The sequence below is a fragment of the Heterodontus francisci genome, chromosome 12 (assembly GCF_036365525.1).
Source record: "Heterodontus francisci isolate sHetFra1 chromosome 12, sHetFra1.hap1, whole genome shotgun sequence".
NCBI lineage: Eukaryota > Metazoa > Chordata > Chondrichthyes > Heterodontiformes > Heterodontidae > Heterodontus > Heterodontus francisci.
In genome coordinates this window covers 93087722-93102316 of record NC_090382.1, presented here as the reverse complement: position 1 = coordinate 93102316, position 14595 = coordinate 93087722, and the positions used below count along the sequence as shown (strand labels likewise).

At 43.3% G+C, this 14595-nt stretch overlaps 1 protein-coding gene across 17 annotated transcripts in view; it reads left to right on the top strand.

Annotated features, from left to right (window-relative positions):
- LOC137375999 (teneurin-2-like) overlaps positions 1–14595 on the top strand; it is an 812476-nt gene that overhangs the window by 705768 nt on the left and 92113 nt on the right. For all 17 annotated transcript variants that reach the window (XM_068043888.1, XM_068043886.1, XM_068043879.1 and 14 more), the window contains 2 exons: positions 424–570; positions 6272–6488. In XM_068043888.1, coding sequence (XP_067899989.1) covers positions 424–570; positions 6272–6488 — 364 coding nt within the window. The remainder of the gene's footprint in view (positions 1–423; positions 571–6271; positions 6489–14595) is intronic.

Below are 14595 nucleotides of genomic sequence, written 5' to 3'. Positions count from 1 at the left end.
AATTTAATCTAATTACTCCTAATTTAATCTGTGGCAAAAAGGTTGGAAGGTACTACGTAATTTTCCCTTTTGGTTCATAAGCCAACCTTTTAGTTTTGAAAATTGGTTTGCCTGCTTCATCAGTCACTCTAATATGGATTACTTTATGGTCAAAAGGCATTACATTGGAGATTTAGTTTAATAAGTACTAAAGTCACACTTTATCCTTTTTTTAGCATCAAATCATTGAATAGCTTTCGCAACTAAAGGTTAGATTTATACAATACTAACTGGCAGACTCAAATCAATCCTTCATATAGATTTTGCTGCCTTAATGTGTTTTCAGATTTCTGATGTATTAAGAAGTGTTAATAGGCACTTTGGATCTTGCAACTGAATTGCCATTCATAACGTTTCTTTTTAATCTCTTTTTTAAAATAACAGATGGCTGCCCTGATCTATGCAATGGCAATGGGAGATGCACCCTCAGCCAGAACAGTTGGCACTGTGTCTGCCAGACTGGTTGGCGAGGACCAGGATGCAATGTTGCAATGGAGACATCTTGTACAGATGGTAAAGACAATGAAGGAGGTGAGACCATGATGGGGAAAATGATGTTGGGTTACAAGCGAGAAATCTATGCTAAGTTACAGAATGGTCCCTACCAACCCTTCCAGCAACCACCCCACACCCCCACTACCATGATGAATTGGAAACTGGAGTATATTGTGTATTTTTAAGGAGATGCAGATGGTGCATTGAATCACAGCCCTCAGGCAATCCAATTTATGCCATTCATTTTCTCAACATGAGAATTCCATGACTGTTCTGAGACATTTATTTAAGGAGTTCTGCACTGCATTCAGGAACAGTGAAATGATGGCTTATGCGTTCACACTCTAAAATTTTCTATCGGCTGTTGCCAATCTTAGATGTATTGTCATGGCAAGAGGATAAGTAGAGACAAGGAAAATGGAAGAATTTCATTATTTTTAATGCATGGTTTACTCGACTTTTGTTTCTGTACCATTTCATCATTTCTTCAGGGTCCTTTTTGAAGGTAATCTGTCTTGACTATTCCATTTATGGATCATGTTTTGTAGTGTTTTTCTTCTGTTTTGTCTCTCAACAAATATTTACAATTATGACTTACTCCATAATAACCTCATTTTATATTCCACATGCATCTTCTCTGTCATTGTCTCTGATCCCTTCCCCCTCAATCTCGACAGACCTTGATTTTATTCCTCCATCAATTAGTAATGATTTCCAGTGCTTTGCTGTTGATTTGATATGAAGGAGACAGCTTGTATTTAACCGCTTCCCTTAATAGTTTTAAACACTTGAATCTTCTCTCCCTCCTCGTTCCAAGCCCATCATTATCATCTTCCAGGTTGCAGCATCCAATCAAACTTGTAATTGACAAGAATGATGCTCTCAGCTAGCTTCCATGTGAATTCCCTGGCCTGTGAGTTAATCTTTTAATCCATTCCTTGACTTGCACATACTTAAATGTAATTTCCACCTTATTTTTTTATGGTCTAACAGATTCTCTCATCACTTTCACCATTAATCCCTCTCCCTTTGCTGTAATACTTACTTTTTATTCTGTCTTTATTTAATCTATAGGATTTGTTTCCAGAAGTTTGCTTATTAAAGGGGTATTCTCACCACAGAAGGCCGTTTAAAGAAACAATGTCAGCATTAGGCCCCTCTTCTCCCATCATGTAAAGAGGGTGCCTTGCTTTCCTTGTGATGCTACCAACTTTTCTGTTCTCCCCTTATTATTTTCCCCTTTTTTCTTGCACCCCCAAATAGATATCAACCATAGCCTAAAGTGCAAGAGGCCAGCTGATCTACATCAGCTAAGTCTATTGTCACCAACACCGTTAGACATATTCCTGGAGATTTAGTTACATGAACTCCTGCCTCCAACTGCCTAACTCCCATTCTCCTGCTATTGGTTGCCCAACATGTCCGTTCTCATACAGTGGATGCTGGAAATCTGAAATAAAAACTGAGAAAATGCTGGAAATACTCAGCAGGTCAAACAGCATCTGTGGAGAGAGAAACAGAATTAACATTTCAGATCAGACAATTCTGATGAAAAGACCTGCTGAGCATTTCCAGCATTTTCTGTTTTTATGCCCATTCTTATGGTGCACCACCTTCTCCACCAATCAGAAAGTGAATAGACTCTTCATTACCTGATTGGACGATTCTTCACTCAGTCAACAGCCTATTTTTCCACAGGTCTGATTTTTGTTATAACTAATAAACAAAAGCGTGTATTTAAAAAAAAAACACAACTTCTTTATTGTCCCTACAATTTTTCTCCTGAGTTACTTGTAGCAGGGTCCTGGAAAGTGTGCTGGAATTTTTAAAAACAAGCGGGCTGGTGGTCGGGGGGTGGTGGGGGAGAATAAAACTGAGCAGAAATCTGGGTGGGTGGGGGGGTGGGTAGCGTTCCTGAACCCCTCCTGCCCCCGCTGCAATTTTACATGGGGTGGCAATGGCAAGAAATGGCCTGCCTGCCCCAGGGCAATCAAGGCCAATTAAGTGCCAATTAACTGTGCCTCATGGAGGGCTGCCCCAGCTGCCTCCAACGCACAACTCTCCTCCTACCCCTCTAACCAACACCGCCCCACCCCCCCCCACCACCTGCCGCACCGGGGCCTGATCGATTGTCCCCAGCGAGGCGCTAAAATCTTACCTTAGTTCCGGGGCCGTCATTCCTCTATCTTCCAATGGCTGTGTGTAGTCCCAGCAGTGGCCACCATTCCCGATGGCGCTGCTGGGACTAAGAGCTGCCGGTCCGATGATTGGCTGGCAACTCCATTAGGCAGGACTGGCTGCCTCAAGGAGGTGAAAGTCCACCCAAGACCAATTAAAGGCCTGGGGAGTGAAAAATCCCAGTCTTGCACCCCCAGGCCCGGCAGAGGCGGGCTCACCGCCGACTTTTTGACCGGTGGACGGGGCCTCCTGTCCAACGGAAAATTCCAGCTGTGGTCTTTAATTCCTGGAGAGTCTAGGGCAATCCTCCAGAGTTGGAAACCCTATCTGGGAAAAATTGCATGAGAGTTGTCCAGTAATAATTCTCCCACCTGCTTCTGGCCCAGTGCCTAGCCTGTACTGAATGTTGCCTGACAGTAATGTGACACAAATCAGGAATTCAGATGAGCTCGGATAGATGTGAACCCATATCCCACCACTTTGTAGTGATGTGTGTTGGTACTCCAATACGTAGAACCCTTTTAAAAAAAAATCAATTGTAAAGAACTGTGATTAAATTCAACTTTATCTGTCTGTTGGTTTGTTTGATTCACAAACACGGCATTTCCAACTCTCACTCTTTGATAACAAGCCTCGTGATTTGCGCAAATTTTTCCAATGCTCATTATTAATGCAGGAAACTGAAAGATGTATATTTAATTTACCCATGTGAATCATCATAAATCTTCCATAAATTATATGGCTCACAGGTGAATTTTGAATGCTGGTAATGCTATGAACAGTTGCATCATTGGAGGAACTTGCTAGGAAGCAGTTGCTGAGTCTGACAGGTGTGAGGCCTAGGCGACTGAAGCCTGAAGCATGAGGGAGTAGAACTGCGAAAAGCAACAGTGTGAGAGAGTGAAGCCAAACCAACCAGACTGGCCCTGCTTTCAGCTGGTCTCAGATTAGATTCAGACAAGTATAATACTGAGCACCATTGCATCTGCCTTGCAGCTCACTGCTGCCGAGTAAGTGTGGTCAGATCACCCATAGGCAGGACTCCTTGCTCAGCTGTTGCTCCAAAGCAGTCAGATTGGAGATCACGTCCCAAGCACTCTTGGGCTTCTAATTTTAAAATAAAGTTGGCAGGCTAATAATGTTGGTGAAAATACTGACATCATTATTAAATTAAATGATACTGCTCCTTCAAGATAAAGGATGTGGTGCTGGAGTCAAACAAACTACAATAATATTGTACCAGGAAATAATATATATAAGTAAATAACAAGGCTGATGTGATTCCGATTCTCTGGGGCGACAACTGTGCCTCAGAACATCAAGTCCTCCCTTGTAGCTTATTGTACACCACTAAGACTTTGCTGAGGCTGCTGTCTAAGAAGGCTCTGATATCACATTTTCAGCCTCCTGCTTCCTGAAGTGGCAGTTCTTCACAGTTTGATGAGTACTTGATTGTTTGCGAGATAAATGTAGAATTGGGTGGCAGATTAATTTACTGAAGATTGTTGTGTAACTGTGTTTCTGATGGGGCTGGCTGACAGATAAATGTGCTTATGTTGACTGATGGTCTCTCTGGGAGACTTTCATGAGAATAAAATGGCAGATGAGGAGTCCACTAAGTGTCTAACTGCACGAAACCCTGCCAGGTTTTCCCAGTAATGAAATTCTAGAACAAAAATAACTATAGCACCAATCTTTTTGCTGTCTAGATCAATGAGGTGTTGGTAATGTGCAATATCTCACCATTTCTTGTCATATTTGCCATAGGAAAGGGTTTAATAATACTTTGGGGTATGGTGTTTGTTACAGATTCAGTTTGTCTCATTAAAAGAACCATCTTACTTCAATATTTATGTATATGTTCTTTGGAGGGTTATGTTGCCACATTTCACCCCACCATGCAACATTAGTTGTGCAGTTAAGCACACTTCAGCACTTTGAATACTGAAAGACCTTTTCAGCTTTCCATCTTTCAATTCATAATTACAACAATAATTTTGTATATATTTGCAAGAGTTTAAGAAACACGCAGTGTTAAACAGCAGCTGGAATCTTACATTGTGACGGTGGCTCCACCCACCAGCTGAAAGTCAGGGTGGGCCCTCCTCTACCGGGCCTGGAAGCCATGCTGCAATTTTACGTGGCCCAGGCCCTTAATTAGCCTTGGTCAGGTCTTCTGCCCCTCTGCGACAGGAAGTCCCGCCTCCAAGATCTGCCAGCCAATCAGAGGGCCAGCAGCTCTTCAGTCCCAGCAGCGTCACCGGGATTAGCAAGAAGAGGACAAAGGACGTTGCCCTTCAAAAAGGTAAGTGGGGTTCGGGCCTCACCGGGGACAATTGGCTGGGCCCTGGTGAGAGGGGTGGGAGTCAGAAAGCAGGACAGGGGTGATAGTTTTCGCAGAGGCAGCACTTGCTGCTGGGGAGGGCCTCTGTGGGGCACAGGGTGCCCAATCAGTTGCCTCCGCCCCCCACAGCCAGCAGGCAGGCTGCCAGGTATTACTGCGCAGCTTCCTCAGGTGCTGAATACCAGCAGCGAATGGCAGAGACCCTTAAGTGGCAATTAATTGGCCACTTAAGGTCTCCAATTGGCCCGGGGCGGATGGGCCATTTACCACCTCCCCCACCACTGGTAAAATGGCAGCAGGGCTGGGTAAATGATGGGTACGGTGCCCGCCGCCATGCCTCCCACTCAATTTTACGCTCCCCCAACCTCCCAGCCTGCTCCCGGGGCGGAGGCGTAAAATTCCGGCCAACAATTTTTGAAGAGGCAGTTTCCACAGAGAAGTGTTTGGGATAGAACATGGTGTTGGGGAATGAGGATTTGCAGATTGAGAATTTTGCTGTTTGCTTGATGTAGCAATGTCATAAATGGATTTTTAAAAAAGGACTATTTTGCTACATGTAATGACCAACACAATTATTCCACCACACCTCCCCGCCAGGTCATTTTTATCACAAATTCAACATGTGCAAGTTATCCAATGATGCATTTCAACACAGTTTATGTCACCATGGAAATGATGCTGTTTAATCTGTGTGATGAAAAATCAGCAGCTGAATCTGTTTGAGCCATACTCTGCAAAGGAACTGATTTAATAGTAACATTTGCAGAGGCCTCAGAGTAAGTCACATAAAATCTCTTCAACCATTCAGTGCAATGTCAAAGAAGCACTCGCACTTTCATGGTATCTTATCTGGTCCTCAGAAACATCTCAAACCACTTCACAATCAATTACTTCGAAGTACAGTGCTGGTATTTTATGTACAATAAGGTCACATTAACAGCCATGGGCTGAACTAAAGATTTTTTTCATGGTAATTGTTGAAACAGGGAGAGTTCCTAGCTGTTCTTTGAATAATGCCAGGGTTTTTTTCATATGCACCTGAATAGGAAGATAGAGTATCTTCTGAAGGAGCAGCATCTCCAACAACGTGTGATTAAAAATCATAAAAGGAACTTGTCATATGGTACAAAGTTTGCAAGAGCAACCTTTCTAATGTTTCCCACTTGTGAGAAGGTCATGACCGTGATAAATATATTCTTCTTTCTGTTAATGTAGATGGACTGATGGATTGCATGGATCCAGACTGCTGCCTTCAATCCAGCTGCCAGTCCAACCCTCTGTGTCATGGATCACATGACCCCCTTGACATCATCCAGCAATACCAATGGGCACTCTCCACTCAAGTTGTGAGATCTTTTTATGACCGCATTAAGCTCCTAGTGGGCAAAGACAGAACTCACATAATTCCTGGGGATAACCCATTCAATGACAGGTAAATTTCTCTTTTATTAAAATAAGCAGACAAGTGTGAGAGCATCATTATGCATGAAATTGGCTTTTGAACTAAACTTAATTTCTGGTTAACCTATATATCCAAAGGTTGGTTGTCTATTTTCTAGGATTAAGCAAATTTTTGGGGGCATAATTGGAGGTAGTCAACTCAGCATCTTACGATAGGTATACCGCATAAGGAGATACACCAAGTTCATACCTTGATTCAACCTGACACAGAGAATCTGTATCTGGCACTAATGCAAATTTACAGATATTTCAGCCCTGATATTTACTTGGGACCGTGAAGAGAGTGGAGAAGGAGGATTTCTGGATGGAAATGCAGAAGTAAGGGTCTCCCAGACATCCTGCAGAACTGAAGTGTAGGATGTCTTTTACCATTTTTTAGTAGGTTTCCTGCCCAGCAGTCAGCCTGATTGACAAGCTGGCTGCCTGTCAGATGGGAAAGCAGCCGAAGAATGGATGGCAGGTAAGTGAGGAGAGTCAGGTATCATGAGGAGTGGGAGGATAGAGATCTTGCTTTCAGTCAGAAATTCGGGTGGGGGAGTTGGAAATCTCAGTGGGGTGGCTGGGGGAGTCAGAGATCGCAAAGGGTGGGGTGGAATCAGTCGCTTGGTGTGTAAACTTGTTGGGCCTGGAGGAAACATTCCTCCACCTCCTGGCCCACAAGTGGTGCTGTAAATGCACTTAGCTCATGGATCCAGCTCTTCACGCCTCCTTTTACCTGCCGGGATTCCTGAGCTCTGGCGCCCATCTCCATTAAAAGCAGAAGTGGGTGGGTTAGGGTTGGGTTAAAACAAAATTAATTTTTCCTTTCCAAATCCACCTATTCTTGAGCATTAAAATGACTCCCATCCACTCTATGACAGCTGTAGATGATGCCACAGCTGAGACAATCAGTGGTCTAACTCAGATTTGAGATGGGCTGTGACAAAAGTGAAATCTTCCCTCTTCAAGTGTCTGTCAGATTCAATTTTCTCTCCACCAAACCCTTTCAAATTTGTATGCTCCTGCAAACAAACTTTTCAATTTACCCAATATCTTAAAAGAATGGGTTTAACGCTGTCTGAAAGTGGTTAAAAGTTTTTTTTTCACTTTGTCTAATGAGACTAAACCCCAGGGAGTACAAGGATGGACGAGGAGCTCTCCATCCCCATCATTTTTTAAAAATTCATTCATGGGATGTGGGCGTCGCTGGCCAGGCCAGCATTTATTGCTCATCCCAAATTGCCCTTGAGAAGGTGATGGTGGGTGGCTTTCTTGAACCGCTGCAGTCCATTTGGGGTAGGTACACCCACAGTGCTGTTAGGAAGGGAGTTCCAGGATTTTGACCCAGCGACAGTGAAGGAACGGCGATATAGTTCCAAGTCAGGATGGTGTGTGACTTGGAGGGGAACTTGCAGGTGATGGTGTTCCCATGCATTTGCTGCCCTTGTCCTTCTAGTTGGTAGAGGCCGTGGGTTTGGAAGGTGCTGTCTAAGGAGCCTTGGTGCATTGCTGCAGTGCATCTTGTAGATGGTACACACTGCTGCCACTGTGCGCCGGTGGTGGAGGGAGTGAATGTTTGTAGATGGGGTGCCAATCAAGTGGGCTGCTTTGTCCTGGATGGTGTTGAGCTCCTGGAGTGTTGTTGGAGCTTCACCCATCCAGGCAAGTGGAGAGTATTCCATCACACTCCTGACTTGTGCCTTGTAGATGGTGGACAGGCTTTGGAGAGTCAGGAGGTGAGTTACTCGCCTCAGGATTCCTAGCCTCTGACCTGCTCTTGTAGCCACAGTATTTATATGGCTACTCCAGTTCAGTTTCTGGTCAATGGTAGCCCCTAGGATGTTGATAGTGAGGGATTCAGCAATGGTAATGCCATTGAATGACAAGGGGAGATTGTTAGATTCTCTCTTGTTGGAGATGGTCATTGCCTGGCACTTGTGTGGCACGAATGTTACTTGCCACTTATCAACCCAAGCCTGGATATTGTCGCAAATGGTGCTGAACGTTGTGCAATTATCAGTGAACATCCCACTTCTGACCTTATGATTGAAGGAAGGTCATTGATGAAGCAGCTGAAGATGGTTGGGCCTAGGACACTACCCTGAGGAACTCCTGCAGTGATGTCCTGGAGCTCAGATGATTGACCTCCAACAACCACAACCATCTTCCTTTGCGCTAGGTATGACTCCAGCCAGCAGAGGGTTTTCCCCCTTATTTCCATTGACCTTAGTTTTGCTAGGGCTCCTTGATGCCATACTTGGTCAAATTCTGCCTTAATGTCAAGAGCAGTCACTCTCATTTCACCTCTTGAGTTCAGCTCTTTTATCCATGTTTGAACCAATGCTGTAATGAGGTCAGGAGCTGAGTGGCCCTGATGGAACCCAAACTGAGCATCACTGAGCAGGTTATTGCTAAGCAAGTGCCGCTTGATGGCACTGTTGATGACACCTTCCATCACTTTGCTGATGATTGAGAGTAGGCTGATGGGGCGGTAATTGGCCAGGTTGGACTTGTCCTGCTTTTTGTGTACAGGACATACCTGGGCAATTTTCCACATTGCAGGGTAGATGCCAGTGTTGTGCCTGTACTGGAACAGCTTGGCTAGGGGCGCGGCAAGTTCTGGAGCACAGGTCTTCAGTACTATTGCCGGAATATTGTCAGGGCCCATAGGCTTTGCAGTATCCAGTGACTTCAGTCGTTTCTTGATATCACGTGGAGTGAATCGAATTGGCTGAAGACTGCCATCTGTGATGCTGGGGACTTCAGGAGGAGGCCGAAATGGATCATCAACTCGGCACTTCTGGCTGAAGATTGTTGCAAATGCTTCAGCCTTATCTTTCGCACTGATGTGCTGGGCTCCCCCATCATTGAGGATGGGGATATTTGTGGAGCCACCTCCTCCAGTTAGTTGTTTAATTGTCCACCACCATTCACGGCTGGATGTGGCAGGACTGCAGAGCTTAGATCTGATCCGTTGGTTATGGGATCGCTTAGCTATGTCTATCGCATGCTGCTTACGCTGTTTGGCACACAGATCGTCCTGTGTTGTAGCTTCACCAGGTTGACACCTCATTTTGAGGTATGCCTGGTGCTGCTCCTGGCATGCCCTCCTGCACTCTTCATTGAACCAGGGTTGGTCTCCTGGCTTGATGGAAATGGTAGAGTGGGGGATATGCCAGGCCATGAGGTTACAGATTGTGGTTGAGTACAATTCTGCTGCTGCTGATGGCCCACAGTGCCTCATGGATGCCCAGTTTTGCATTGCTTGATCTGTTCAAAATCTATCCCATTTAGCACGGTGATAGTGCCACACAACACGATGGAGGGTATCCTCAATGTGAAGGCGGGACTTCATCATGTCAGAGATACCTTCCTGAAACCTGTGCCAGGAGGTTAATTGGATACAAAATCAACTTGATGGCTTTGCTGTAAGGCTGTTGAGCTTTGTAACTCAATAGCAGACCAGAACATACATATTTTGGGTTCTGAGAGAATATCTTTCCTTCTTTCCTTGTATGTCTTCTATACTTACTGGTTATTGAGATTAAGGTTGAAAGCAAAATTTCAGTTCTGACAGATTGTCAATAGGTGAAAAAAAGCAAACTGCGGCCAACTTGAATAAATGTACCTTTTTAATTCCAGTGAATAATTACTGTAAGAAAAGTGATGCATTTTAGTGTAAAGTTTAACATGGTACTGGATTCTTTAACTGTGATAGCATTTAAGGAGTAATGAAAAAAGCTTCATTCAGAGAAAAACATTACTGTAATGCAAATTATTACAGATTATATATCAGTCAGGTGTTGAAGGTGGTTGCCAAACCATTTAATTCAAGTCCAAGCATCTTGTGGAATTTGCTTTATTGGGCATTTGATTGACAGCTTTTTGGTAGAAATTTTAACAATTATTTAAATTGGTTTTGTCTCAGTTATTTTCACTATTTCTCAGCCTTCTTAGTTCAAATGAGGAATCTGTCTGAGTCTGATGTTTTTGGTGAAAGATAATCGGGCCAGATAGCTTCTGTAAATTGTGACAAGATATACCACATGGAGAGATTGCATGGCAATTTATGCAGTAATCACAATTATTTATTATTTTCCACTGACTTGAGGAGATAATTGAGCTTAATAACTACACTAAAATGTACTTTGTGTAACTGCAGTATTCAGTTATTCTTTTACTATGTAATGAATTTGTTTGTTAGTAAAAGCCCCATCTAGTATAATGATATTCTGCTGCCTTCCAAAATCAACAAAAATCATGTGAAGGCACATGATAAAACTGAAATAAGAATGAACGTAGAATCATAGAATGGTTATAGCACAGAAGGAGGCCATTCGACCCCTTGAGTGTATGCCAGCTCTCTGCAAAAGCAATTCAGCTAGTCCCACACCCCTGCCTTTTCCTCATAACTCTGCAATTTTTTTTATCTTCAGGTGCTTCTCCAATTCCCTTTAGAATGCCACAATTGAATCTGCCTCCACCTCTGCCTCTCAGGCAGTGCATTCCCAATTCCAGCCACTCACTGCAAAGAAAATGTTTTCTCATGTTGCCTTTGTTTCTTTTGCCAGTCACCTTAAATCTGTGTCCTCAGATTCCCACCCCTCTGCCAAAGACAGTAGTTTTTCCCTATCTACACTGAATAGACCCCTCTCTGATTGTTGGGCATGTTACAAAAATTGCGCATTTTATTGATTGACACAAGGCTCAACTCACTGATTGGTAGATGAGGGAGGGTTTCTGGTGCAGTTTTGAGAGAAGCAGTCTCAAGTGTTAGCAGACAAGTGAGAATGCCAGAATGAGAAAATCAAAAATGGCCACAACTATTACTGCAACACATCAAGTGAAAGAATTTGGAAGCCAAATTCTGCATGCTGATGGTGGAATACTGACTTCAGTGAGTAAGGAATGTGACCTGCTTATAGTCAGCTTTTTACAATAGTTTTTGAGTTTACAAAAATTGCTATTTGAAACCAGAAACATCTCTTGTCTTTTTATTTGTTTTAAATAGATAATTTTCATGGTTTGTTGCGAAACCATGAAATTTACAATTCAAGTACATGAACTCGTGAAATTCACAATTCTTAAAATATTGTGACTGTGAAATTTGTAAAGTTTGACTGTGAAATTGGTAGGGCCCTACAAATTGGCCCCACTCCTCCTATCTTTTTACTGTTTATATGCCGATAGAACACTTTTGGATTCCCCTTTATGTATCTTCTCATTCTTTCTCTTTGCCTCTCTAACTTACTTTTTCACTGTCCCTCTGAACGTTCTATATTCAACCTGGTTCTCATGGATTATCAGCCTGATATCTGTCATAGGCACCCTTTTTCTGCTTCAGCTTACTCTCTATCTCTTTCATCATCCAGGGAGCTCTGGTTTTGGTTGCCCTACTTTTCCCCCTTGTGGAAATGTACCTTGACTGTACCCAAACCATCTCCTCTTTAAAGGCAGCCCATTGTTCAATTACAATTTTGCCTGCCAATTTTTCATTCCAATTTACATAGGACAGGTTTGTTTTCAACCCACTGAAATTGACCCTCCTTCAATTAAGTATTTTTGCTCTGGATTGTTCCTTGTCTTTTTCCATAGCTAATCTAAACCTTCTGACACGATGAACACTTTTCCCTAAATGTTGCCTGACTGGCACTTGATCCACTTCACTCACCTCATTCCCAAGAACCAGATTCAGCAATGTCTCCTTCCTAGTTGGGTCAGAAATGTGCTGATCAAGAAAATTCTCCTGAACATACGTCAGAAACGCTTCTCCCTCTCTGCCCTTTATACTTTCGCTAACCCAATTTATATTAGGATAAAGTTCCCCATTATCATTACTCCATAGTCCTTGCGCCCTTCTGCAATTTCACTCAAATTTGCTCCTCTATATCTTTCCCACTGGTTGTTGGCCTACAGAATACACCCAGTAGTATAATGGCACATCTATTGTTTCTTAATTCTAACCAAATAGATTCTCTGCTTAACAGCTCCAGGACTTCCACTCTCTCCAACACTGTAATGATCTCCTGAATCAATACTGCCACCCCTCCTCCTTTTTTCCTTCCCTATCTTTCCTAAACACTTTGTATCCAGGGATATTTAGTACCCAGTCCTGCCCCTTTTTGAGCCAGATCTCTGTTGTCACCACAACATCATATTCCCATGTGGCTATTTTAGCCTGCAGCTCTCTAACCTAATTTACCATGCTCCGTGCCTTTACGTACATGCACTGTAAACCTGAATTAGATCTTACTGTATTTCCTCTTAGTCTGACTCCACTTAATACCCTACTATTTCTTACTCCAGTGCTATCTGTCCCTCCCAATCCTTTGCACATCTTGTTTATCCTTCCTAATGCGACATCCTGGATCCCATCCACCTGCCAAGTTAATTTAAACCTTCCCCAACAGCACTAGGAAAGGATATTGGTCCCGGCTTTGTTGAGGTGCAACCAGTCCACTGATCTGTACAGGTCCCATCTCCCCCATACTGGTTCTATTGTCTCAGGAATCTAAAGCTCTTCCTTCTGACCATCTCTCCAGCTAGGCATTCATCTGTTCTCTCCTATTTCTATACTCTATACAGGGTTCTCTGTTTAATTCCTGGGCACATTACACAGTTACCTAGATATCTGGGTAAATAGAACACACAGTAGTATGTACAAAAGCAGGCTGTATTTCTTAATCCAAAAATATCTACAGGAAAACAGATTGCCCTATTTTAATTGCGTACTTAATTGTTATTGAAGATTGGAAGATTGAAATTAAAATTACAATTGTGACAGATTGTAGATACTTCAGTCGAAAAAGTCAAAATTCAGCAAGCTTGAGGAAAGTGACTGTTTTAATTTCAGAGTCATTACTTGCACTGTCAACAGTCGAGAACATAAAAGGAAGTTCAACCAATCTCTGTGCACTCAGTACTTCTGCAGAGAGTGGCATTCTGTGACTGTGTTGTCATTTCTTCCAGATAGTCTCGAAATCTGCTTGTATATTTTATATTACCCTAGCAATCAGAAAGTATGGGATGTGGCTCTGAAAAAAAAAAATCATTTGTGTTTCCAGTGGTAAAAACTTTTGTTATTGAGCTCACCTATCATCTGTCCACATTTCTGACAAATTGGGCCCCAGTTGCAGTAGTGGAGGATGAGCCACATCGGAATGTTCCTCAGACCCAAGGTCTGGGACACGCTTCTTCACATAGAAAACATTAATGTTCAGATAATCTGCAAAAATGTTGGCGTACAAGGCTCCTGCAACTAGATGGAGTTCTACTGTTTGCGTAGCTCATTGATATCAAAGAACAAAGAACAGTACAGCACAGGAACAGGCCATTCGGCCCTCCAAGCCTGCGCCAATCTTGATGCCTGCCTAAACTAAAACATTCTGCACTTCCGGGGACCGTATCCCTTTATTCCCATCCTATTCATGTATTTATCAAGCTGCCTCTTAAACGTCGCTATCGTACCTGCTTCCACCACCTCCCCCGGCAGCAAGTTCCAGGCACTCACCACCCTCTGTGTAAAGAACGTGCCTCGCACATCCCATCTAAACTTTGCCCTTCGCACCTTAAATCTATGTCCCCTAGTAACTGACTCTTCCACCCTGGGAAAAAGCTTCTGACTATCCACTCTGTCCATGCCGCTCATAACTTTGTAAACCTCTATCATGTCACCCCTCCACCTCCGTCGTTCCAGTGAAAACAATCAGGGTTTATCCAACCTCTCTTCATAGCTAATGCCCTCCAGACCAGGCAACATCCTCGTAAACCTCTTCTGTATCCTCTCCAAAGCCTCCACGTCCTTCTGGTAGTGTTGCGACCAGAATTGCACACAATATTCTAAGTGTGGCCTAACTAAAGTTCTGTACAGCTGCAGCATGACTTGCCAATTTTTATACTCTATGCCCCGACCGATGAAGGCAAGCATGCCGTATGCCTTCTTGACTACCTTATCCACCTGCGTTGCCACTTTCAGTGACCTGTGGACCTGTATGCCCAGATCTCTCTGCCAGTCAATACTCCTAAGGGTTCTGCCATTTACTGTATACCTCCCACCTGCATTAGACCTTCCAAAATGCATTACCTCACATTTGTCCGGA